Below are 24,362 nucleotides of genomic sequence, written 5' to 3'. Positions count from 1 at the left end.
TCCTTGTTCTGTTTCTGATCTTTTCCTTATTCTTTGAGCGGTGAGATATCTTTTTTTTTTGCATATATATTTCTAAGCTCTGATTTAGTAGTTTTGTTAAGAAAAAGTTTCATTGTTGCCAGGGCTCATAGAGAAAGCCTTTGGGACACCTCTGATTGACACCTCTGTTTATGCAAATTCATGCAGATAAAGCTATCAATCCTTGTGTGTGGGTGGGGGAAGCAGGACTCTCGGGCTTTCTCCAGGAGTCCTGGCAGTATATAAACAGTACTGAACTAATCACAGCAAAATATATATTTCTGAGTTCAGCATCTCTGTCTCTATCAAATAGTGGCCTCAGATAAAAGACTGGACAGAGCCGCTTTAAAAGTTCAATAACTCCATTGTCCTTCTGGTCCTGATTCACTTGTGTGTTGGGGGATGGGTATGAATGTTCAAATTATACCCATTATATCTTATTTCTAGCACTAGGAGCTTGCAGTAGAATCTTTTTATTTTTTTGCTTAGTTCTTTACTAACCGTTATGAGGTAGGGGAAGAGGGAGGTGGATGTTTGCACCTTGGGGTGCTGTTTTTCTCATGATTTTTTTATTTTTATTATCTTCTTTGTCTTGAAAATTACTAAATTACAAAAAAAAAAAATTTTATGAAAAAAAATATATATATCTTCACCATACCTTCTCAGACACCGCACGAAATGTTTCATCCAAGGCAGCAATACGAAACTGAACTAGATAAAATAAGACATATCGGTACAGTCATTAACATGCGGCAAAAGGGAACTACCCGTAGGCTTAATGCAGCGACCGTATCCATATTTCGGTTCACAAACAGAGGATTCACAAAACACAGACATCTTCTTTTTGCGTTCCATATTTTTCTCACTCCCCTCATTGGAATGGGCTACTCTTGTCCGCAATACAGACAGGAATAGGACATGTTCTATAATTTGCAGGGTGGACCTACGGAGCTGTAAAAAATATGGATGTGTGCACGGCTCCGTAGAAATAAATGGGATCAGGGGCGTAGCTATAGGGGGTGCAGAGGTAGCAGTCGCTACCGGGCCTAGGAGCCTAAGGGGCCCAAAGACCCTTGTGCCACATAAGAAGACACTGGTATTATAGAAAGTGTATGTAAGTTACACCTCTGACTGGACAGAAGGGGTTAGGTTAAGAATTTGGTATGGAGGAGGGGGGGGGTGCAGTTTCATTTTTTGCCTCATGCAGCATGAAAATTTGAGGGAAGGGGGGCCCCAAGCTGAACTCTTGCACCAGGGGACCATGAGCCTTTAGCTACGCCCCTGAATGGGATTAAAATGTGGATAGCACACAGATGAAAAATACAGACCTAACACAGACATAACAGTCATACAATTACAAAAAAATAATTAAGAAATAAATATAATAGAGAGCCACCAAAATCAATGAGAGAGACATTCATATATCCTCAGCAATCCTACCACCCATGAAAAGACAGATGCTGCTATGTGCAGTACATCACTATAATCCGATTGCTATATAGCTTAATAGCAGACACCCATAAATAATTCTAAAAAACAAAGCTATGAGAGAATACTACCGGCAAAACTGCAAAAACTGATGAATTTATACCGCCTCCATAGCCCCATTGGTGGACATTAAAGCCACCACGCGAACCAAGTGATTGCTTGGGGCTCCAAAGATCAGGTGGCCCCTTGCTGGTCATAAGTGGTTGGCTAAAGGGGCAGACATACCACCTGACCTGTGCAGCCGGTTCAGCTACACAGGGAAAACGGGGGGCCTTCCCTGTGTAGAGCTGTAGCAGAGGTACCAAGGCTGCACTGCGACGCTAAGAATAGGGCTTAGCATGCTGGTGAGGGGAGTTCAGTGGTACAACAGGGGTGGAACTTGGCAGTGTAATGGGGGCTCCCAGACATAACTTTGCTAGGGGCCCCAGAAATACCAAATATGTCCTTGCATAGGCCAAGCACCAGGCATACCATACTGTAGTGTATCAGTTTCTTTCAATTTGCACCTAGCGTTAGAAATAGAGATGAGTGAAACAATTTGAAGCAAATTTAATTCAACCAGAATTTTTTTAAAGTCAGAATTTTTGGGTGATTTTATTTGGGCAAATTTTGGGTATAGTTTTTGGTGATAGGAAGAGGCAGAGAGAGAGACACTAGGTTTGATCTACAGTAATAAAAGATCCAATCTTGTCAAGGTTTTCAAAAGTAATATTGTGTTGTGCCGATCCACAAGGTGGAATATGCTAGAAAATAAATTGTTGCCTTCTCCATTGCATGTTATACTAGTCAGGCATGTTCGCTGAGGCAACATACATCAGTATATACAGGTAAAAAGTTTGTTGCTATATAGGGTCTGTGAAGACAACTTTGCTGTGTGCAAGGGGCTTTACAGCTTCTTATCTCCATCTAGTGGTGGCCAGCATGTTATCTAATGTCTATGGTGGGAATTTTGTCTATCTGTATCAGAAAAATGGACCTCTGGCCACTACGAAGACAACCCTTAAAGGGGTTGTCTAGGTTCAGAGCTGAACCCGGACATATCCCCATTTTCATCCAGGCAGCCCCTCTGACATTTCATGCTCCGATGCTCTCCGATGCTCTCCCTTGCCCTGCATTAAATCACGCAGGGAAAGGGCTTTTTCTGGAGATCTGGTGACGTACCAGGCTCTCCATGGGTAAGCTAGGAGCAGGCTTCCATATAGCAGTGTTCCTGGTGATGTCACCAACACCGATCGGTGGGCTTTAGCGCTGCCTTAGCCGTTTTACAGGCTAGGGCAGCTCTAAAGCCAGCCTATTAGTGCCGGTGGCGTCCACCTAGCTTACCCATGGAGAGACCAGTACGTCACCGGATCTCCAGAAAAAGCCCTTGAGTATAAGCGGTGAGAGCGGGCAGCCCTGACGCGTATGCATTAGAGATATTGAACGGAGTTGAGGCGCTAAAGGGCAACTTGATAAGCGACGAAGGGGTAGAGTAGAGGCTGAGGATGGCTTGTAGAAAAGGTCCTGCGATACTGAAGGTTCTGAGGGTTTCGAATAAGAAAGACCAGTCGAGCCGGTCAAAGGCCTTTTCTGCGTCAAGGCTCAAAATAACTGTGAGGGTCGAGGTACGTGTCGCCACATCAGTCGAGACAGTCTCTTTCTAACGAAGCTAGACCAGCTCTGTACATGGATTCAGAGATCTCCCCATTCAATGCTCCAATTCCTCTGCTAGATTTATTTCAAGTTGATGGTTCACGGGGCATGTCTTTTCTTTTGCAGCTCTCTCCCTATCACAGCTCAGGGGAATGTGTCGTTTCTCAGGAAGCATGTCCTCCCTGTAACTGTCACAGCTTCTAACAGTAGATCCAGCTGGTGACAGTTGGAAGAAGGAACTGAGCATGTGCGACCACCTCAGTGATGTTACTGAGATGGACAGAGAGATGAGGAAAAGAACAAACAGCAGGTGGCGCTATGCAGATACAGTAACTCAGTAGCTATAATACATTTGTAATTACATGCAAAAGTATTCACATCCAGGTGCTGGTTGCTGCAATGAAAAACACCCCGTACCACTGTTCAGTAATGCTCACCTTTCTGCCCAGGTTTATAAATGGCTTTGTCAGTCTGGATGAACACTAGGTTTTGTAGGGGTCTAATAAGAACGCTTCTTGTTTTCCTGAGGTGCAACGTGTTACCCTCAGCTTCTAGAGTGATGTATCCCACTCTTGCTTCATCAGAGTCAGGAGTCTGAAAGAATATTAAACATTTTATTGTATTTCTAATTATTTATCCAGAGATCCAGTCACAATCCTGTTAGTCCTTATTGGAAACAGTCACCAAGGTTTATCTGAGATATCCATAAATGGGGCCTGGAGTAAAGTTGACTGAACACGCTGAATTTGGCATGATCGGCTGACCATGTATTTGGGATGTGCAAGTTGTCTGGCAATGGCTTACTCCCCTCTCTATATTCAGAAATAACTCTTTGCAGTCAGCCATTGAAGATGTATGTCCACCTTAAAGGGGTTCCATCATGAAGACAACAAATCCCATGTGTCTGATGAGCGAAGGTCCAACTGCTGATCACAAGAACGGGGGCTGGTTCTCCATGTTTGAATAGACTGCCAGCCACACATGTGCGCTGCCAGTCCATTCAGCTCTGTAGGACAGCTGGAGGCAACCAAGTGCTTGTAGTCGGCTTTCTTTAACAGTCCTATAGAGTTGAATGGAGCAGCAGACATGCATGTGTCTCTGGTTCCAACCAGATAGGAAGCATGGGCCCCTGTTCTCGTGATCAGTGGGGCCCCAGTGGTCAGACCACTGCCAATTGCCCTGTGGACAAACCCTCTATCAGTTTAGCTGAGCTTCTTGTCATGCAGTGGGACAATATATTTGCCCTACTGTAGATGACTATACAGTGCATGGGGTATATATGACACTTTCACAGAACTGAAATCACTAGACTGTGAATCATCAATGAAAGCTCAGTGATTACAGATCTGAAGCTAGCAGAATTGTGAATACAGCTCTGCACTATAAATGTAATGCAGAATCGGTTGATCATCGACAATCATTGATGTAATATATTTACAAACTTACAGAATTTTGTATGCACATCTTTTCTATATGCAAACCAGAATATGACTGTGGGCGCACACACAAACATAAATGACTGTTTATTACAAATTGTGTAAAAATGCTAAAAAATTTTTTTTAAAACAATACAAAATGGTGGCATGAATGGTCACCAAGCATGTAATCGTTGACCTCTATATTGACCAAACTGCCATACTTACTTTAAAAGTGACACAATTGTCTTCTCCAGGTTGGGCGACTTCTTTCTCCAGTAATGTTATGTTCTCTTTCGTTGTCTCCAGGGCCACAGTCACAGTAACAGACTCATTAAGATGGGACAGCTGCAGGCAGAATCTCTGCTCATTGTTGGCCTTCAAGACAGTAGGAACCAACAGCATATATTTTCTGATGAAAGAAAAAACAAATATTAAAGTTCTTCATTTATTCTGGGGAAACATGTCTGATCATACTTAATTTTATTGTTTTTCTTTCAATAATTTCTGATTTTTTTTTTTAGCAAAGCTATCTCCTAGATATTTTATCCATCAACACATGTATGCCAGTTGTGTGGCGTGAATACATTGAGAAATATGGTGTACAGAATGAGCGCAATATTCATGAAGCACCTATTCCACTTTTTACGACATATTAAGGTGGGTGAGGAGGAGGGCCCCTTTTAAAAAAAAGAAAATTTACATTCAGGCACTGCCACTATACAACGTACGGCGCTGTGTTTGGTAGGCCTCAGTGCTCGTCCCTTTCAAGGAGCTGATCTTCGATGGTGCAGGGAGTAGGACCTGCACCGGTCTGATATTCATGGCCTATCCTGAGGATTCTTTTCAAAACACCTACCACTTATTGTTACCGACTATGTACGCCATTATAACACACTAACTTATTGCCCAATGTTTTAATTTGCTGTGCTTACTCCAGAAGCCTGACTCTATTACATATTGATTTGGGTTTTAATTTTCTGGACTGTTCCACACCCACAGTTTGTGCGCAATATGTGTGTTCCACACAGACCTTTGTGCGCAAATATGATCTGTTAGCAGCAATATATTGACATTACTAGTACAAAACCAGTATCAAGCAGTACAGTATTTGCTAAACCTTTATCGCATCCAAAGTGCAGAGGTGTTTTACAAACCGCAAACTGTGCACACTGAAAATTGACCTTCCTATTGCAAAAAATTGGATTGCATGAGTTAACCTTTGGTAAAATATCTTTGGGCTCGATGGGTATTTTTAGTACATTGAACGTGTTAGGAATTGATCAAAATCGCGTGACTGAAAAACTGGTCGTAGACTAAGAAATGAAAGTCGAGCTCTGATTGGTTGCCATGGGTAACAAGCCCTGTTTTCCTGTTAGCTTTGAGGCCTAGGATGTGAGCACTACTTTAACATAAAATCTACAATCCCTCTGTAAATAGCAGCCTTCCCCACAATCAGCTGATCGCTGCGGATCCAAATTCTCTGGCTTTTTAAAGAGGTTTTCGGAGAGTTATATTGATGGTCTATCCTCTGGATAGCTCATCAATGTCTGATCGGTGGGTCAGCCGTTCGAAGAGGCCGCAACAGTCATGTGAGCACCGCTGCCTCTTCCTAGGCCAGTGACTTCACGTTCATCGTTCACATGGCCTAGGCACATGCTCAGTCATATTCAAGTGAATGGGCCTGAGCTGAAATCGCACAGCTGCTATACAATGTTTGGCGCTGTGCTTGGTATGCTGTAATGAGGGGGCGGCCTCTTCAAACTACTGATATGTGGAGGTGTCCTTTGTCAGACCCCCTCCAATCTGATACTGATGACCTATCCTAAGGATAGAGCATCTGTAATAAGTTCCTGGAAACCCCCTTTAAATGAAAGCCCACACCATGCAATATACAGTATGGGAGGTCAGGTCAGCAGAGCAACAGGTGCTCTTACAAAGTGGTCTCTGCTCTGGCTTATACAGGGAACTCTATCCTCTGTGGTGTCCATGTACCTAAAAAGACTATATAGAAAGGGGTTTTCATTAGGAGACAACCACTTTTATGAGATTTTCTAAATATCCTAATCCTTGGCTCGTCTTAAAATTCCTTAACAAGTATCTGGTCTTACAAAACTGTTCCCTATTGCTTCCGGTTGACAAGGAGTCAATCACTGAAGAAATCAGAAGATACACTGCCAGTCTAAGGGCTGTTTTACGAGGAATCTCATTCCTGAACATTGCCTTCTTGATAGATGCATTTACATGTATGGGGATGAATGAACCTTGCTACGATTGTTGGTCCCCATACAGATTTATAGTTTGTCCTGCAGCACATCCTTATTTACACGGCGTGATGTACTGCCGAGACTCATTTTGGTCTTTCTCATCATAGGCTTACCTTCTACCTATGATCCTTAGTTGTCCTACAAGCTTTGATAACCAATCATCTTTTTTTATGTGCACCACCTGCATTCCTCCCATGTTTTTGGATGATTTGTTTGTGATTCATTGTGTGAAAAATCCAATATATATATATATCCTTTATTTTATATTTCCACGTTTTTAAGGTCCAAGTTACATCTAATCATAAAATAATATACTCATTTGTGTCCAATATACAGTCATCTTAGTAAATGTATAATTATAAATCTGCTCAAATAAGGGTAATTTAAAATGAGAAGATTGAATTTGGCCAAGAGTAGGGACCACCCCTCCAAATGAGGGACACATGGTAGGTATGCCTCTTATTAGCAGGTCAACTGGAGCCACATTAAGCTATATGTAAATTGGATCCACCAGTGACAACTGTAAGCTCTAAGGGGAACAGGGGTTCCTCATTTTGTAGCTAACAAATAAAGCACTTAACCCTGACTACATACATACTATATAACACCGATATGAAAGAAGGGGAAGAAAAAGAATATCGAAACAGAAGCCGCACATCTAAAACATATCAAATTTATTTAAGGCAACAGACACGACAAAGGCAACAGACACGACATTTCGCGGGCCGGAACCAGGTAGCTTTGCCACAAAGAAATGCAAACACTGTGAGGGGGGCACGTGCAAGCATTACTATTGTGAAGGGGCAAATATCTGGGCATTCTTTCTGTGAAGGGACACATCTGGGCATTTTTACTGTGAAGAGGGCACATGTGATCATTACTACTGAGAAGGGGGTACATGTGAGCATTACTACTGTAAAGGGGGCACATGTGAGCATTATTACTGTGAAGGGGGCACATGTTGGCATTACTACTGTGAAGGGGGCACATGTGAGCATTACTACTGTAAAGGGGGCACATGTGAGCATTATTAATGTGAAGAGGGCACATGTGAGCATTACTACTGTGAAGGGGGCACATGTGAGCATTACTACTGTGAACGGGGCACATGTGAGCATTACTACTGTAAAGGGGGCACATGTGAGCATTACTACTGTGAAGGGGGCACATGTGAGCTTTATTACTGTGAAGGGGGCACATGTGAGCTTTATTACTGTGAAGGGGGCACATGTGAGCATTACTACTGTAAAGGGTGCACATGTGAGCATTATTAATGTGAAGAGGGCACATGTGAGCATTACTACTGTGAAGGGGGCACATGTGAGCATTACTACTGTGAAGGGGGCACATGTGAGCATTACTACTGTAAAGGGGGCACATGTGAGCTTTATTACTGTGAAGGGGGCACATGTGAGCATTACTACTGTGAAGGGGGCACATGTGAGCTTTATTACTGTGAAGGGGGCACTCTCTCTACTACCAGCCACAGCACAGACCACCGCTACCGGAAAGTAATTCCAACCAAGACCAATGAACACCACTCATGTCCTTGCCTTCCCAAACAACAAGGAGGGGTTCCCCTCTTACCCCTCAAAGCCATGTACTGCCGGACCCCTGCCACATGGACTCCACTGGCCCTTCAGGATATCCCAACTGTCCTCACTAAGGAACCAGCCACATTTACAGGGGGGGCATCCCTCCTGAAACCACACTGCCCGCCTGTGCCCGCCATTAAGAGTCAGCCCTTCCTTCCTCCGGTACAGTCCGGTCACAAGGTACAGCCCTCCGCACAGTAGGAGCCCAGCACTGCAAGCAACTACCCACGTGAATGACAGCGTTGAGAGACGCGCTGAGTCCACACACACAACGCACTCTGCAGAGTCCACAGACACACAACACCCTACAGTCACAGAAATGATTTACTACTCACATTCGTTCCCTGATTTGCCTCCAGGCTTTCTGTACTGCGCCACTGCAGCCGCCCCGGAGTGGACCTTCTTCTGCTTCTCTAGCTGGGCGCAATCTCTGTCTCCCGTCACTGAGTGGGCCGGATCACACAGCTTCGCGGGCCGGTTGTGGCCCGCGGGCCGTAGGTTGGGCACCACTGCACTACACTATAGAGCTGCATGGCCAGTTACTTTAAAAAATATATATATATATATGAAACTTCTGCTGTATAGGAATACTTACTACTAGTAAGTATTCCTATACAGCAGAAGTCAAATTTTAATTTTAATTTTTTTAAGTAACTGGCCATGCAGCTCTATAGTGTAGTGGTTAACATTCTTGGCTGTAATGTAAAAGGTTGCGAGTTCAAATCCCACCAGAAACTTTTCAGAAATAGAGGCTAAATTAGATTTAAATACACTGACTTGAGCATCGCGCTCAAGCACACGCGATATTCGGCCAAACACCACAATGTGCCGAGCATAGAGGTGTTCGGCCGAGCATGCTCGCCCAACACTACTCTTAATCATTGAATTCTGGTGTTTCATTCAGTCCCATTACTACAGGTGTATAAAATCCAGCCCTCGTTCATGCAATCTGTCTTTACAAACATTTGTGAAAGGACAGCTCTTTATAAAGAGCTCACTGAATTTCAGTGTGGACCTGTAATAGGATGGCATTACTGCCACAAGCCAGTTTGTGAAATTTCTTAATCCCTAGATATTCCACCATGAATTGCGAGTGTTATTTTTGCAAAGAGAAGCCACAGAAACTCAAAAAGTAGATCACGTACAGAGTGAGGTGGCAGAGTTTTGAGGAACATAGGGGGTCATTTATTAAGGCCAGTCTTAATAACCCCTATATCTGGCAGAGGATCTGCCGAAGTTATGAAGGGGCACTGGCCTCCACATAACTTCGGCGCATCTATCGCCAGTTTTAGTCTACACCAGCTTCCTTCATGGCTTACATTTAGGCCATTTTCTAACAGGTGTAGAAAATGATGAATTAGACGGCCCTACCGGCCCGTCCCCTTCCCCGCCCACTTTTTTAGACATGGCGTGAGCAGGGAAAAGTAGCAGATTGCGGCGCAACTAATCTGCGCCAGTAGAGATCCTTTCCAGAAGAGTGGAAGCCATTAATGAATCACACTGAAACACAAACAAATTCCAACATTTTGTTAAAGGGGTTTTCCAGGAGTTTTATACTGATGACCTATCCTCTGGGGGCTGTCACCAGGGACCCCCACCGATCAGCTGTTTCAGAAGGCACCGGTGCTCACAGTAGCACCACAGCCTTCTCCCAGCTTTTTCTAGGTTAGTGCAGACAAATTCATTGAACACGTGGCCTAGGTGCAGCTCAGCCCCATGGAAGTGAATAGGGCTGAGAGAGATACCAAGCATGACCACTATACAATGTACGGCACTGTACTCTGTGAGCACGGAGAAGACCGCGGCGCTCACAGGAATGCTCGTGCCTTCTCAAACAGCTGATCAGCAGGGTCCCGGATGTCAGACCTCCACCGATCACATACTGATGACCTATTCAGAGGATAAGTCATCAGTATTAAAGTCTCAGAAATCCTCTTTAAAATGTCCCCTGTGTGGACTAAGGGGGTCATTTACTAAGCTGAGATGCGCCTAAATTAGGACTTCGCCCTGCTCATGCCAGGTCTAAAATTGGGGGTGTGGCGGGGAAGGGGCCGGCTGGCCTGTCTCATCCATCATTTTCTACTCCTGTTTTAGACGGAAGCTGTCTTACATTTAGAACTGGCGATGGCTCTTCATAACTTTGCCGGATACTCTGCCAGCTATGGACCTTTATTAAGAACAGAATCTAAAATGCCGATCATAATAAGTGTGCTCCTAAATGTGTTAGAACTGACCTAATCATAAAATAGCTACTATTGAAAATCTCCTATCATTCCCTGCAGAAATTGTACACTACACCTACCCAACAAACATGTTGTATTTTCTAGGCTTTCTGCACATTGAAGTAATTTCCTCTTATTTATATGTGCTAGAATATTTTCCTAGCCTGGAGAGAAAAAAAAGGCATAGTTGGGCTGTTATTACTAGAATCTACATAGCCATATGTAGTAACGGGGTCCATGAATACAGGTTTCAAGTGATTATTCCTTTATTTTACACAGGAGTCATATGGTCTTCTTAAAAGCTATACAATAATTCTATATTTTAAACAGAAGTCATAAAAGGTAGGGGTCCAGCAGCTGGAACCCACCTAGATCCAGATGGTAGTGATCTGGTGCTGACCATCAATGCAGAAATGTCCATTCATACTTGGTCACTCTAAGTCAGTTACAGTTAATTCTGGGAAAGGCAGAGGGACTCCGGGGAGGACCTCCTGGATTGCTTGTGATTTCTCAGAAATAGGTCATGGATTGCTCACTGATCTGAACCCGCGTATTAATCCTGCACCTATGTTGTTTTTTTAATATATTTATTCCCTCTTATGGGGACCCTGTGGGGACCACTCTGAGTGCAATCTTATGGGGTAACCTATCAGGGGTTTCTAAAGGGATTTGCCCACAAACATCTATCACCTATCCACAGGATAGGTAATAAATGTGTGATCTATGGAGGTCCAACCACTGGTACCCATGTTATTACCACTCCATTCACTATCTATCTGACTGCCAAGTATAGTGCTCGACTATCTCTGAGAGTCTCACAGAAGTGAATGGCCACGCGTGTGCTTGACTTGTCTAATCCCACTGTTGACCTCCATCATCATGATCACTGGGTGTTCCACCAGCCATCGTATCAGCTATCCTTTGAACAGGTAAATGTTGTTCATGGGCCAACCCCTTTACTATGAACTTTCTCTGATTGCCTTTATTTATGGAGATGCTCATGCTCCATTTACTTGGTAACTCTTGCTCTGTTTATGGGACATATTTGTGCTGTTTGTTGGCCACTCCTGTCTGTGCAGGAAATCTAGTTCATTTATTTGGGACATAGCAACCTTCTTCATGAGGGCACTTTTACTCTGTTTATGGGGTGCTCTGGTTCTGCTTATGAAGGGACCCTCTCTCTGCTTGTGGAGCACTCTGGCTTTTTGCATACAAACACACTTACTCAGCTTATGGGCACCATGGCTCTGTTTCAGGGCACTAGGACATTGTAGAAAGAGTATTGTTGCTACTATTATAAGGGAGAAGTCAAAATTTTGGGGAAGGGTTAAATGAAAAGATAACAAATCTCCTTAAAAACTACTTTTGCAACTGTTAGAAAATGTAGTATATTAACTGCTTGCCGTCACACTAACGCCGATAGGCGTCAGTGCGGCGGCACTCTCAGGTCTCAGCGACGCCTATTGGCGTCATCTCGTGAGACCCGAGATTTCCTGTGAACGCGCGCTCACAGGAGCGCGCGTTCACAGGATCGCATAGTAAACAAGTTGAACTACAGCCTGACAGCAGCGATCATTGGCTGGCAGGCTGTAGATTTTTTAAATAACCAATGAAATAGGTATATCAGACGCTATTTTGTAAATAGCGTCTGATATACCTGCTACCTGCTCCTCTGGTGGTTCCTTTTGCTTGGATCGACCACCAGAGGACACAGACAGCTCTGTAAGTAGCACCAATCACCACACACACACACATTACACCCCCCCTGTCACTTATTAACCCCTTATTAACCCCTGATCACCCTATATAGACTCCCTGATCACCCCCCTGTCACCCCCCTGTCATTGATCACCCCCCTGTAAGGGTCCCTCATCACCGCCAGTTACTTAGCTACTTGTTAGGTAGTTAGCGCCCAGCCCACCGCACCGCAGTCACTGATTAGTCGCTGATTAGCGTCATCGCTGTCGCTAATCAGCACTAGTACTATATGGTATCTGTAAGTGATCAAGACTGATCGCAATCAGATCTATTTCAGTACATTAGGGTCACCTTAGGCTCTACAAAAAACGCAGTGTTCGCCCGATCAGGCCTGATCTTGTGCGCACACTTGCGTTCAGTCCGCCCCACCGCAGTGACAGAATAATTTTTTTTATGATCACTGCAAAAACACCGTAAAATCGCTGCGGCGCTATAAAGATCACTTTTGAGCTTTCTGGATCTTTATTAGCGATCGCAGCTTTACTTCGCAAGCACTCCTTTTTACTAGGCAGGTGTGCTCTTTTTCCTGGGTAGTCTCAGAGGAATACCCCCTAAATTTAGTTAGCCCAAAATGTCAAAGGGGCATTCCGCTGAAGAGGCCTACAGGATTCTGGCCGTGATGGATGAAAACGATGGGGACGCCTCACCCGCTGAATCCAGTGGTTCAGAATATGAACCTGTAGACAGCAGTGGCATTCTAACCGCTAGTGAAGATGACGAGGTTGAGGTCCCTGCTACGGTCAGGCGTACTAGATCCCATGTCAGTGTTCTGCCTACCCCGCGTGATGAGCCTCATTTGCATATTTTTTATGGTGCGGCATACACCAGCAGCGCAGTACATCCTGGACCTTCTACCAGCACTGCCGTTTTCCCTGGTGAAGTGGCGAGCACCAGAAGGGCAGTTCAAGCTGGTACGGTGGCACGTGCAGTAACTCCCCCATCGCAGCCACCACGTTCACAGGCCCGTAGAGCCCTTAGTCTCCCAGAGGTGCTGGCAAACCCAAATTGGCAATCCCCTGCTTCCGCCGCACCCGTATTGCCCTCTTTCACCGCCCAGTCTGGAGTTCGCTGGAGACAGCTCATTTAGGATCAGCCCTTGAGTTTTTTGAGCTGTTCTTCACCGCGGATCTCTATGACTTAGTTGTGGCAGAAACCAACCGCTACGCCACACAGTATATAACAGCCAATCCGGAAAGCTTCTATGCCCAGCCTTTCCGGTGGAAACCAGTCAAAGTTTCCGAATTTAAAATATTTTTGGGCCTTATCCTCAGCATGGGTCTAACTAAAAAAAATGTATTGCGGTCCTATTGGTCTAAAGACCCAATACATTACATGTCCATGTTCTCTGCTGCTATGTCCAGGGCACGTTTTGAGGTCATCATGCGCTTTATGCATTTCACTGACAATAAAACCTGTCATCCAAGAGGCCACCCTGCTTATGACCGGCTTCACAAAATTCGGCCCCTCATAGACCGTTTGTCATCCAGGTTTGCAGATGTGTGTACCCCCAATCAAAACATCTGCATAGACGAGTCCCTTGTACATTTTACCGGGCTCCTTGGCATCAAACGGTACATCCCCAGTAAGCACACCCGGTATGGGGTCAAACTGTATAAGCTCTGTGAAAGGGCCACAGGCTATACATATCATTTAGGGTCTATGAGGGAAAAGACTCAAAACTGGAGCCGGTCGGATGTCCTGACTACCTGGGGAGCAGTGGCAAGATTGTCTGGGACTTGGTGTCACCCTTACTCCACAAGGGGTACCACTTATACGTGGACAATTTTTACACAAGCGTGGCCCTCTTTTAGCACTTACATCTAGTTGGAATTCAATGCTGTGGCACCGCGCGACCTAGTCGCCGGGGCTTCCCCCAACGGCTCGTTAATACCCGACTTGCACGGGGGGAGAGGGCTGCCTTGTGTGACCAAGAACTGCTTGCGGTAAAGTGGAGGGACAAGAGGGACGTTTACCTTCTGTCCACCATTCACGCAGACACGACAGTACAAATTGAAAAGGCAACTGGAGTCATTGAGAAACCCCTCTCTGTCCACGACTATAACCTTTACATGGGAGGGGTGGACTTCAATGACCAGATGTTGGCTCCCTATTTAGTGTCCCGCCGCACCAGACGCTGGTATAAGAAGGTGTCTGTTTATTTAATTCAATTGGCTCTGTATAATAGTTTTGTTCTCTACAGTAAGGCTGGGAGAACGGGATCCTTCCTAAAATTCCAGGAAGAGATCATTTCGGAACTCCTGTATCCAGGAGGGTCCGTGCCCCAAGTCCCTGATGTAGTTAGCCGGCTACATGGCAGACACTTCCTGAGTGTCTATCCTGGTACCCCAACTCAGCGTTCCCCAAGAAAAAGATGTTGTGTCTGTAGCAGGGCTGGAATAAGGCGTGACACCACCGTTTTTTGTCCTGACTGTCCTGACCAGCCTGCCCTATGCATAGGGGAGTGTTTCCGCAAGTACCACACACAGGTACACTATTAGTATAGGGATTGCATGACACAGGACAGGCACACAGGGCTCTTAGGGCCCTTTCACACAGAGCTGCTACAAACCTCTCCTTTCACCTGGGACAAAGTGCATAATGTACTTTGCCACATCTCTGGGCGATTTGCGCTTTGCACATTGTCCCATAGGGAAGGAGAGGTTTGTCCTCTAAAGGTAAAAAAAATATATAAATCACAGGTAAGCAAAAAAGTTAATGTTCTGTTTCAAATGTTATATAAAGTTTATAAAAGTTGATGTTAATAAATTTATTGCGTTGCTGCCTGTTTTTTGTTGTTGTTTTTTTTTTACCTTCTAGGTGGACCAAGCGATCAACCAGCTGTAGCACTGATGTGCATTCTGACAGAAGCATTGCGCTGCTGTCAGATTACACAAAGTCTGTGTTTTCTCCTCTACAGTAAAAAAGATACGTTTGCCGAGGCTTATGAGCTGAGGGGCGGTGTTCATATGCTTTGGCAAACATTTTTTATAAAAAAAAAAAAAATTCTGGCAATGATTTATTCTTCCACATCGATTGATGTGAATGGAGAAATCGGGTTTGCCAGGGCATACGAGCTGAGTGGGTTTGGATGTTGGGTGGAGCTCCTATGTCCTGGCAGACGCCTTTCCCCTCTTTTTTTTTTTTGCACATTTTTTTGGCAGAGATTTTTTCATCCACATTGATCGATGCGAATGAAGAAATCTGTGCCGTTCATTTTTTCTTTCAGCCCAGAGGCTGAACGAAAAAAAAATATCTCATTACCCGTATGCTCAATATAAGGAGAATGGCAGAAACTCCTAATGCTGGCCATACATATAATGATTGTGGAGACCATCAAATGCCAGGGCAGTACAAACACCCCACAAATGACCCCATTTTGGAAAGAAGACACCCCAAGGTATTTGCTGAGGGGTATATTGAGTCCATGAAAGATTGAACTTTTTGTCACAAGTTAGCGGAAAGGGAGACTTTGTGAGAAAAAAAACCAAAAAATCAATTTCCGCTAACTTGTGCCAAAAAAAATAAATCTTATATGAACTCGCCATGCCCCTCACGGAATACCTTGGGGTGTCTTCTTTCCAAAATGGGGTCACATGTGGGGTATTTATACTGCCCTGGCATTTTAGGGGCCCTAAAGCGTGAGAAGAAGTCTGGAATCCAAATGTCTAAAAATGCCCTCCTAAAAGGTACTCATTGGAATTTGGGCCCCTTTGCGCACCTAGGCTGCAAAAAAGTGTCACACATATGGTATCGCCGTACTCAAGAGAAGTAGGGCAATGTGTTTTGGGGTGTCTTTTCACACATACCAATCCTGTGTGTGAGAAATATCTCTATAAATGACAACTTTAACCACCTCTGGACCGCCTAACGCCGATTCGCGTTCCGGAGGTGGCAGCGCTGCGCACAATCACGCATATACGCGTCATCTCGCGAGACGCGAGATTTCCTGTGAACGCGCGCACACAGGCGCGCGCGCTCACAGGAACGGAAGGTAAGAGAGTTGATCTCCAGCCTGCCAGCGGCGATCGTTCGCTGGCAGGCTGGAGATGTGTTTTTTTTAACCCCTAACAGGTATATTAGACGCTGTTTTGATAACAGCGTCTAATATACCTGCTACCTGGTCCTCTGGTGGTCCCCTTTGTTTGGATCGACCACCAGAGGACACAGGTAGCTCAGTAATATGTTGCACCAAGCACCACTACACTACACCCCCCCTGTCACTTATTAACCCCTTATTCACCCTTGATCACCCCTGATCACCCCATATAGACTCCCTGATCACCCCCCTGTCATTGATCACCCCCCTGTCATTGATAACCCCCTGTAAGGCTGCATTCAGAGGTCCGTATGAATTTTACGGATCCACTGATAGATGGATCGGATCCGCAAAACACATACGGACGTCTGAATGCAGCCTTACAGGGGAGTGATCAATGACGAAGGTGATCACCCCATATAGACTCCCTGATCACCCCCCTGTCATTGATTACCCCCCTGTCATTGATCACCCCCCTGTAAAGCTCCATTCAGAGGTCCGTATGAATTTTACAGATCCACTGATAGATGGATCGGATCCGCAAAACACATACGGACGTCTGAATGCAGCCTTACAGGGGAGTGATCAATGACGGAGGTGATCACCCCATATAGACTCCCTGATCACCCCCCTGTCATTGATAACCCCCTGTAAAGCTCCATTCAGATGTCCGCATGATTTTTACGGATCCACTGATAGATGGATCGGATCCGCAAAACGCATACGGACGTCTGAATGGAGCCTTACAGGGGCGTGATCAATGACTGTGGTGATCACCCCATATAGACTCCCTGATCACCCCCCTGTCATTGATTACACCCCTGTCATTGATCAACCCCCTGTAAAGCTCCATTTAGATGTCCGCATGATTTTTACGGATCCACGGATAGATGGATCGGATCCGCAAAACGCATACGGACGTCTGAATGGAGCCTTACAGGGGCGTGATCAATGACTGTGGTGATCACCCCATATAGACTCCCTGATCACCCCCCTGTCATTGATTACCCCCCTGTCATTGATCAACCCCCTGTAAAGCTCCATTCAGATGTCCGCATGATTTTTACGGATCCACTGATAGATGGATCGGATCCGCAAAACACATACAGGCGTCTCCCTGGAGCCTTCCAGGGGGGGTGATCACCCCATATAGACTCCCTGATCACCCCCCTGTCATTGATTACCCCCTGTCATTGATCACCCCCCTGTCAGGCTGCATTCAGATGTCCGTATGATTTTTACGGATCCACGGATACATGGATCGGATCCGCAAAACACATACGGACATCTGAATGGAGCCTTACAGGGGGGTGATCAATGACAGGGGGGTGATCACCCCATATAGACTCCCTGATCACCCCCCTGTCATTGATCACCCCCCTGTCATTGATCACCCCCCCTGTCATTGATCACCCCCCTGTCATTGATCACCCCTCTGTAAGGCTCCATTCAGACATTTTTTTGGCCCAAGTTAGCGGAATTATTTTTTTTTTTCCTTACAAAGTCTCATATTCCACTAACTTGTGTCAAAAAATAAAATCTCACATGAACTCACCATACCCCTCACAGAATCCAAATGCGTAAAATTTTTTAGACATTTATATTCCAGACTTCTTCTCACGCTTTAGGGCCCCTAGAATGCCAGGGCAGTATAAATACCCCACATGTGACCCCATTTCGGAAAGAAGACACCCCCAGGTATTCCGTGAGGGGCATATTGAGTCCATGAAAGATTGAAATTTTTGTCCCAAGTTAGCGGAAAGGGAGACTTTGTGAGAAAAAAATAAAAAATATCAATTTCCGCTAACTTGTGCCAAAAAAAAAAAAATTTATATGAACTCGCCATGCCCCTCATTGAATACCTTGGGGTGTCTTCTTTCCAAAATGGGGTCACATGTGGGGTATTTATACTGCCCTGGCATTCTAGGGGCCCCAAAGCGTGAGAAGAAGTCTGGTATCCAAATGTCTAAAAATGCCCCCCTAAAAGGAATTTGGGCACCTTTGCGCATCTAGGCTGCAAAAAAGTGTCACACATCTGGTATCGCCGTACTCAGGAGAAGTTGGGGAATGTGTTTTGGGGTGTCATTTTACATATACCCATGCTGGGTGAGAGAAATATCTTGGTCAAATGCCAACTTTGTATAAAAAAATGGGAAAAGTTGTCTTTTGCCAAGATATTTCTCTCACCCAGCATGATTATATGTAAAATGACACCCCAAAACACATTCCCCAACTTCTCCTGAATACGGCGATACCACATGTGTGACACTTTTTTGCAGCCTAGGTGGGCAAAGGGGCCCATATTCCAAAGAGCACCTTTAGGATTTCACAGGTCATTTACCTACTTACCACACATTAGGGCCCCTGGAAAATGCCAGTGCAGTATAACTACCCCACAAGTGACCCCACTTTGAAAAGAAGACACCCCAAGGTATTCCGTGAGGGGCATGGCGAGTTTCTAGAATTTTTTATTTTTTGTCACAAGTTAGTGGAAAATGATGATTTTTTATCTATTTATTTTTTTTCTTACAAAGTCTCATATTCCACTAACTTGTGACAAAAAATAAAAAATTCTAGGAACTCGCCATGCCCCTCACGGAATACCTTGGGGTGTCTTCTTTCCAAAATGGGGTCACTTGTGGGGTAGTTATACTGCCCTGGCATTCTAGGGGCCCAAATGTGTGGTAAGGAGTTTGAAATCAAATTCTGTAAAAAATGACCAGTGAAATCCGAAAGGTGCTCTTTGGAATATGGGCCCCTTTGCCCACCTAGGCTGCAAAAAAGTGTCACACATCTGGTATCTCCGTATTCAGGAGAAGTTGGGTAATGTGTTTTGGGGTGTCATTTTACATATACCCATGCTGGGTGAGAGAAATATCTTGGCAAAAGACAACTTTTACAATTTTTTTATACAAAGTTGGCATTTGACCAAGATATTTATCTCACCCAGCATTGGTATATGTAAAATGACACCCCAAAACACATTCCCCAACTTCTCCTGAATACGGAGATACCACATGTGTGACACTTTTTTGCAGCCTAGGTGGGCAAAGGGGCCCATATTCCAAAGAGCACCTTTAGGATTTCACAGGTCATTTACCTACTTACCACACATTAGGGCCCCTGGAAAATGCCAGTGCAGTATAACTACCCCACAAGTGACCCCATTTTGGAAAGAAGACACCCCAAGGTATTCCGTGAGGGGCATGGCGAGTTCCTAGAATTTTTAATTTTTTGTTACAAGTTAGTGGAATATGAGACTTTGTAAGAAAAAATAAATAAAATAAATAAATAAAAAATCATCATTTTCCACTAACTTGTGACAAAAAATAAAAAATTCTAGGAACTCGCCATGCCCCTCACGGAATACCTTGGGGTGTCTTCTTTCCAAAATGGGGTCACTTGTGGGGTAGTTATACTGCCCTGGCATTCTAGGGGCCCAAATGTGTGGTAAGGAGTTTGAAATCAAATTCTGTAAAAAATGACCAGTGAAATCCAAAAGGTGCTCTTTGGAATATGGGCCCCTTTGCCCACCTAGGCTGCAAAAAAGTGTCACACATCTGGTATCTGCGTATTCAGCAGAAGTTGGGGAATGTGTTTTGGGGTGTCATTTTACATATACCCATGCTGGGTGAGAGAAATATCTTGGCAAAAGACAACTTTTCCCATTTTTTTATACAAAGTTGGCATTTGACCAAGATATTTATCTCACCCAGCATGGGTATATGTAAAATGACACCCCAAAACACATTCCCCAACTTCTCCTGAATACGGAGATACCAGATGTGTGACACTTTTTTGCAGCCTAGGTGGGCAAAGGGGCCCATATTCCAAAGAGCACCTTTCGGATTTCACTGGTCATTTTTTACAGAATTTGATTTCAAACTCCTTACCACACATTTGGGCCCCTAGAATGCCAGGGCAGTATAACTACCCCACAAGTGACCCCATTTTGGAAAGAAGACACCCCAAGGTATTCGCTGATGGGCATAGTGAGTTCATGGAAGTTTTTATTTTTTGTCACAAGTTAGTGGAATATGAGACTTTGTAAGAAAAAATAAAATAAAAAATAAATCATCATTTTCCGCTAACTTGTGACAAAAAATAAAAAGTTCTATGAACTCACTATGCCCATCAGCGAATACCTTAGGGTATCTAATTTCCGAAATGGGCTCATTTGTGGGGTGTTTGTACTGTCTGGGCATTGTAGAACCTCAGGAAACATGACAGGTGCTCAGAAAGTCAGAGCTGCTGCAAAAAGCGGAAATTCACATTTTTGTACCATAGTTTGTAAACGCTATAACTTTTACCCAAACCATTTTTTTTTTTTACCCAAACATTTTTTTTTTATCAAAGACATGTAGAACAATAAATTTAGAGCAAAATTTATATATGGATCTCGTTTTTTTTGCAAAATTTTACAACTGAAAGTGAAAAATTTCATTTTTTTGCAAAAAAATCGTTAAATTTCGATTAATAACAAAAAAAGTAAAAATGTCAGCAGCAATGAAATACCACCAAATGAAAGCTCTATTAGTGAGAAGAAAAGGAGGCAAAATTCATTTGGGTGGTAAGTTGCATGACCGAGCAATAAACGGTGAAAGTAGTGTAGGTCAGAAGTGTAAAAAGTGGCCTGGTCTTTCAGGGTGTTTAAGCACTGGGGGCTGAGGTGGTTAAAAAAAAATAATACAAAGTTGTCAATGTACAGAGATATTTCTCTCACCCAGCATGGGTATATGTAAAAATACACCCCAAAACACATTGCCCTACTTCTTCTGAGTACGGCGATACCACATGTGTGACACCTTTTTGCAGCCTAGATGCGCAAAGGTGCCCAAATTCCAATGAGTACCTTTAGGATTTCACAGGGCATTTTTTACGCATTTGGATTCCAAACTACTTCTCATGCTTTAGGGCCCCTAAAATGCCAGGGCAGTATAAATACCCCACAAGTGACCCCATTTTGGAAAGAAGACACCCCAAGGTATTTCGTGAGGGGCATGGTGAGTTCATAGAAGTTTTTTTATTTCGCAGGTGCTCAGAAAGTCAGAGCTGCTTCAAAATGCGGAAATTCACATTTTTGTACCATAGTTTGCAAACGCTATAACTTTTGCGCAAACCAATAAATATACACTTATTGGATTTTTTTTTATCAAAGACATGTAGCACAATAAATTCTGACACAAACTTGTATAGAAATGTAATTATATTTGAACAATTTAACCAGAGAAAGTTAAAAATACACTTTTTTTGAGAAAATTGCGGTCTATTTTGATTAATATCAGAAAAACGAAAAATCTCAGCAGCTGTATTTGTGAGAAGAAAAGGAGGTAAAATTCATTTGGGTGCCAAGTTGCATGACCGAGCAATAAACCGTTAAAATAACACTGAAGTGGATAGCTCACCACCTTCACAGGCTGGAACTGGTGCTCTAGTCTAAGACTGATCACCCAATCAGTAGGGAGATAATTGGAAACAAATGGTATAAGACTGGCACTCAAATATGTGGGTCATATGGAACGTGGCAATTTATTAGGTACAATTATATTAAAATCGGCACATAATAAAAATATTTTTTGAATGTGACTCCAAATCCAGACATCCATGGGTTGAAAAATTTGATTTACATTTTTACATTTTTGTGTGATTTTGTTGTCAGCACATTTCAACTATGTAAAGAACAAAGTATTTCAGAAGAATATTTAATTAACTCAGATCTAGGATGTGTTATTTTTGTATTCCCTTTATTTTTTTGAGCAGTGTATTAAAATCGGCACATAATAAAAAGATATAAAAGGATATGCAATAAAATACAATCTCACGCAATAATTAAAAGTGAATAAAAATAAAGCCGCAGGATAAACGCACACAAATTATTTTATATATATATATCCCTATAAGATTGAGGGACACTATCAGTGCACCTTTGATTATTCAACACGGCACCACCAGTGTGCATTTATCCTGCGGCTTTATTTTTATTCACTTTTAATTATTGCGTGAGATTGTATTTTATTGCATATCCTTTTATATCTTTTTATTATGTGCCGATTTTAATACACTGCTCAAAAAAATAAAGGGAACACAAAAAGAATACATCCTAGATCTGAGTTAATTAAATATTCTTCTGAAATACTTTGTTCTTTACATAGTTGAAATGTGCTGACAACAAAATCACACAAAAATGTAAAAATGGAAATCAAATTTTTCAACCCATGGAGGTCTGGATTTGGAGTCACATTCAAAATTAAAGTGGAAAAACACACAACAGGCTGATCCAACTTTGATGTAATGTCCTTAAAACAAGTCAAAATGAGGCTCAGTAATGTGTGTGGCCTCCACGTGCCTGTATGACCTCCCTACAACGCCTGTGCATGCTCCTGATGAGGTGGCGGATGGTCTCCTGAGGGATCTCCTCCCAGACCTGGACTAAAGCATCTGCCAACTCCTGGACAGTCTGTGGTGGATAGAGCGAGACATGATGTCCCAGATGTGCTCAATTGGATTCAGGTCTGGGGAACGGGCGGGCCAGTCCATAGCATCAATGCCTTCGTCTTGCAGGAACTGCTGACACACTCCAGCCACATGAGGTCTAGCATTGTCTTGCATTAGGAGGAACTCAGGGCCAACCGCACCAGCATATGGTCTCACAAGGGGTCTGAGGATCTCATCTCGGTACCTAATGGCAGTCAGGCTACCTCTGGCGAGCACATGGACGGCTGTGCGGCCCTCCAAAGAAATGCCACCCCACACCATTACTGACCCAATGCCAAACCGGTCATTCTGGAGGATGTTGCAGGCAGCAGAACGTTCTCCACGGCGTCTCCAGACTCTGTCACGTCTGTCACATGTGCTCAGTGTGAACCTGCTTTCATCTGTGAAGAGCACAAGGCGCCAGTGGCGAATTTGCCAATCTTGGTGTTCTCTGGCAAATGCCAAACGTCCTGCACGGTGTTGGGCTGTAAGCACAACCCCCACCTGTGGACGTCGGGCCCTCATATCACCCTCATGGAGTCTGTTGCTGACCATTCGAGCAGACACATGCACATTTGTGGCCTGCTGGAGGTCATTTTGCAGGGCTCTGGCAGTGCTCCTCCTGTTCCTCCTTGCGCAAAGGCGGAGGTAGCGGTCCTGCTGCTGGGTTGTTGCCCTCCTACGGCCTCCTCCACGTCTCCTGATGTACTGGCCTGTCTCCTGGTAGCGCCTCCATGCTCTGAACACTACGCTGACAGACACAGCAAACCTTCTTGCCACAGCTTGCATTGATGTGCCATTCTGGATAAGCTGCACTACCTGAGCCACTTGTGTGGGTTGTAGACTCCGTCTCATGCTACCACTAGAGAGAAAGCACCGCCAGCATTCAAAAGTGACCAAAACATCAGCCAGGAAGCATAGGAACTGAGAAGTGGTCTGTGGTCACCACCTGCAGAACCACTCCTTTATTGGGGGTGTCTTGCTAATTGCCTATAATTTCCACCTGTTGTCTATCCCATTTGCACAACAGCATGTGAAATTGATTGTCACTCAGTGTTGCTTCCTAAGTGGACAGTTTGATTTCACAGAAGTGTGATTGACTTGGAGTTACATTGTGTTGTTTAAGTGTTCCCTTTATTTTTTTGAGCAGTGTATAATTGTTCTAATAAATTGCCACGTTCCATATGACCCACATATTTGAGTGCCAGTCTTATACCATTTGTTTCCAATAAACCGTTAAAGTTGTGAAGTGCCGATTTGTAAAAAAGGGCCTGGTCACTAGGGGGGTATAAACCTGTGGTCCTTAAGTGGTTAACAACTGTTTTCTGGGTGCAACATGGTTCAAAATTTACTAGACCTGTGCCAAATGAAAAAAAAAATCTGCTTATAGATGTAGAGGGTTTTGGTGCAAATCCTATGTGGTGGAGCATGCTCTCTAAAATCCCAAATGTTTCTCA

General features: G+C 44.0%; 1 protein-coding gene across 2 annotated transcripts in view; it reads right to left on the bottom strand.

Annotated features, from left to right (window-relative positions):
* The window catches only part of LOC121003843 (alpha-2-macroglobulin-like), a 100,437-nt gene that overhangs the window by 65,375 nt on the left and 10,700 nt on the right, over positions 1 to 24,362 (bottom strand). For both annotated transcript variants that reach the window (XM_040435767.1, XM_040435768.1), the window contains exons 2-4: positions 4,782 to 4,965; positions 3,576 to 3,732; positions 677 to 729 (exon numbers count right to left, since the gene is read on the bottom strand). In XM_040435767.1, coding sequence (XP_040291701.1) covers positions 677 to 729; positions 3,576 to 3,732; positions 4,782 to 4,965 — 394 coding nt within the window. The remainder of the gene's footprint in view (positions 1 to 676; positions 730 to 3,575; positions 3,733 to 4,781; positions 4,966 to 24,362) is intronic.

The sequence above is a fragment of the Bufo bufo genome, chromosome 6 (assembly GCF_905171765.1).
Source record: "Bufo bufo chromosome 6, aBufBuf1.1, whole genome shotgun sequence".
In the NCBI taxonomy this organism is placed as follows: Eukaryota; Metazoa; Chordata; class Amphibia; order Anura; family Bufonidae; genus Bufo; species Bufo bufo.
The sequence above is the reverse complement of the archived record's forward strand: the minus strand, read 5'-3'. Positions and strand labels throughout refer to the sequence as shown.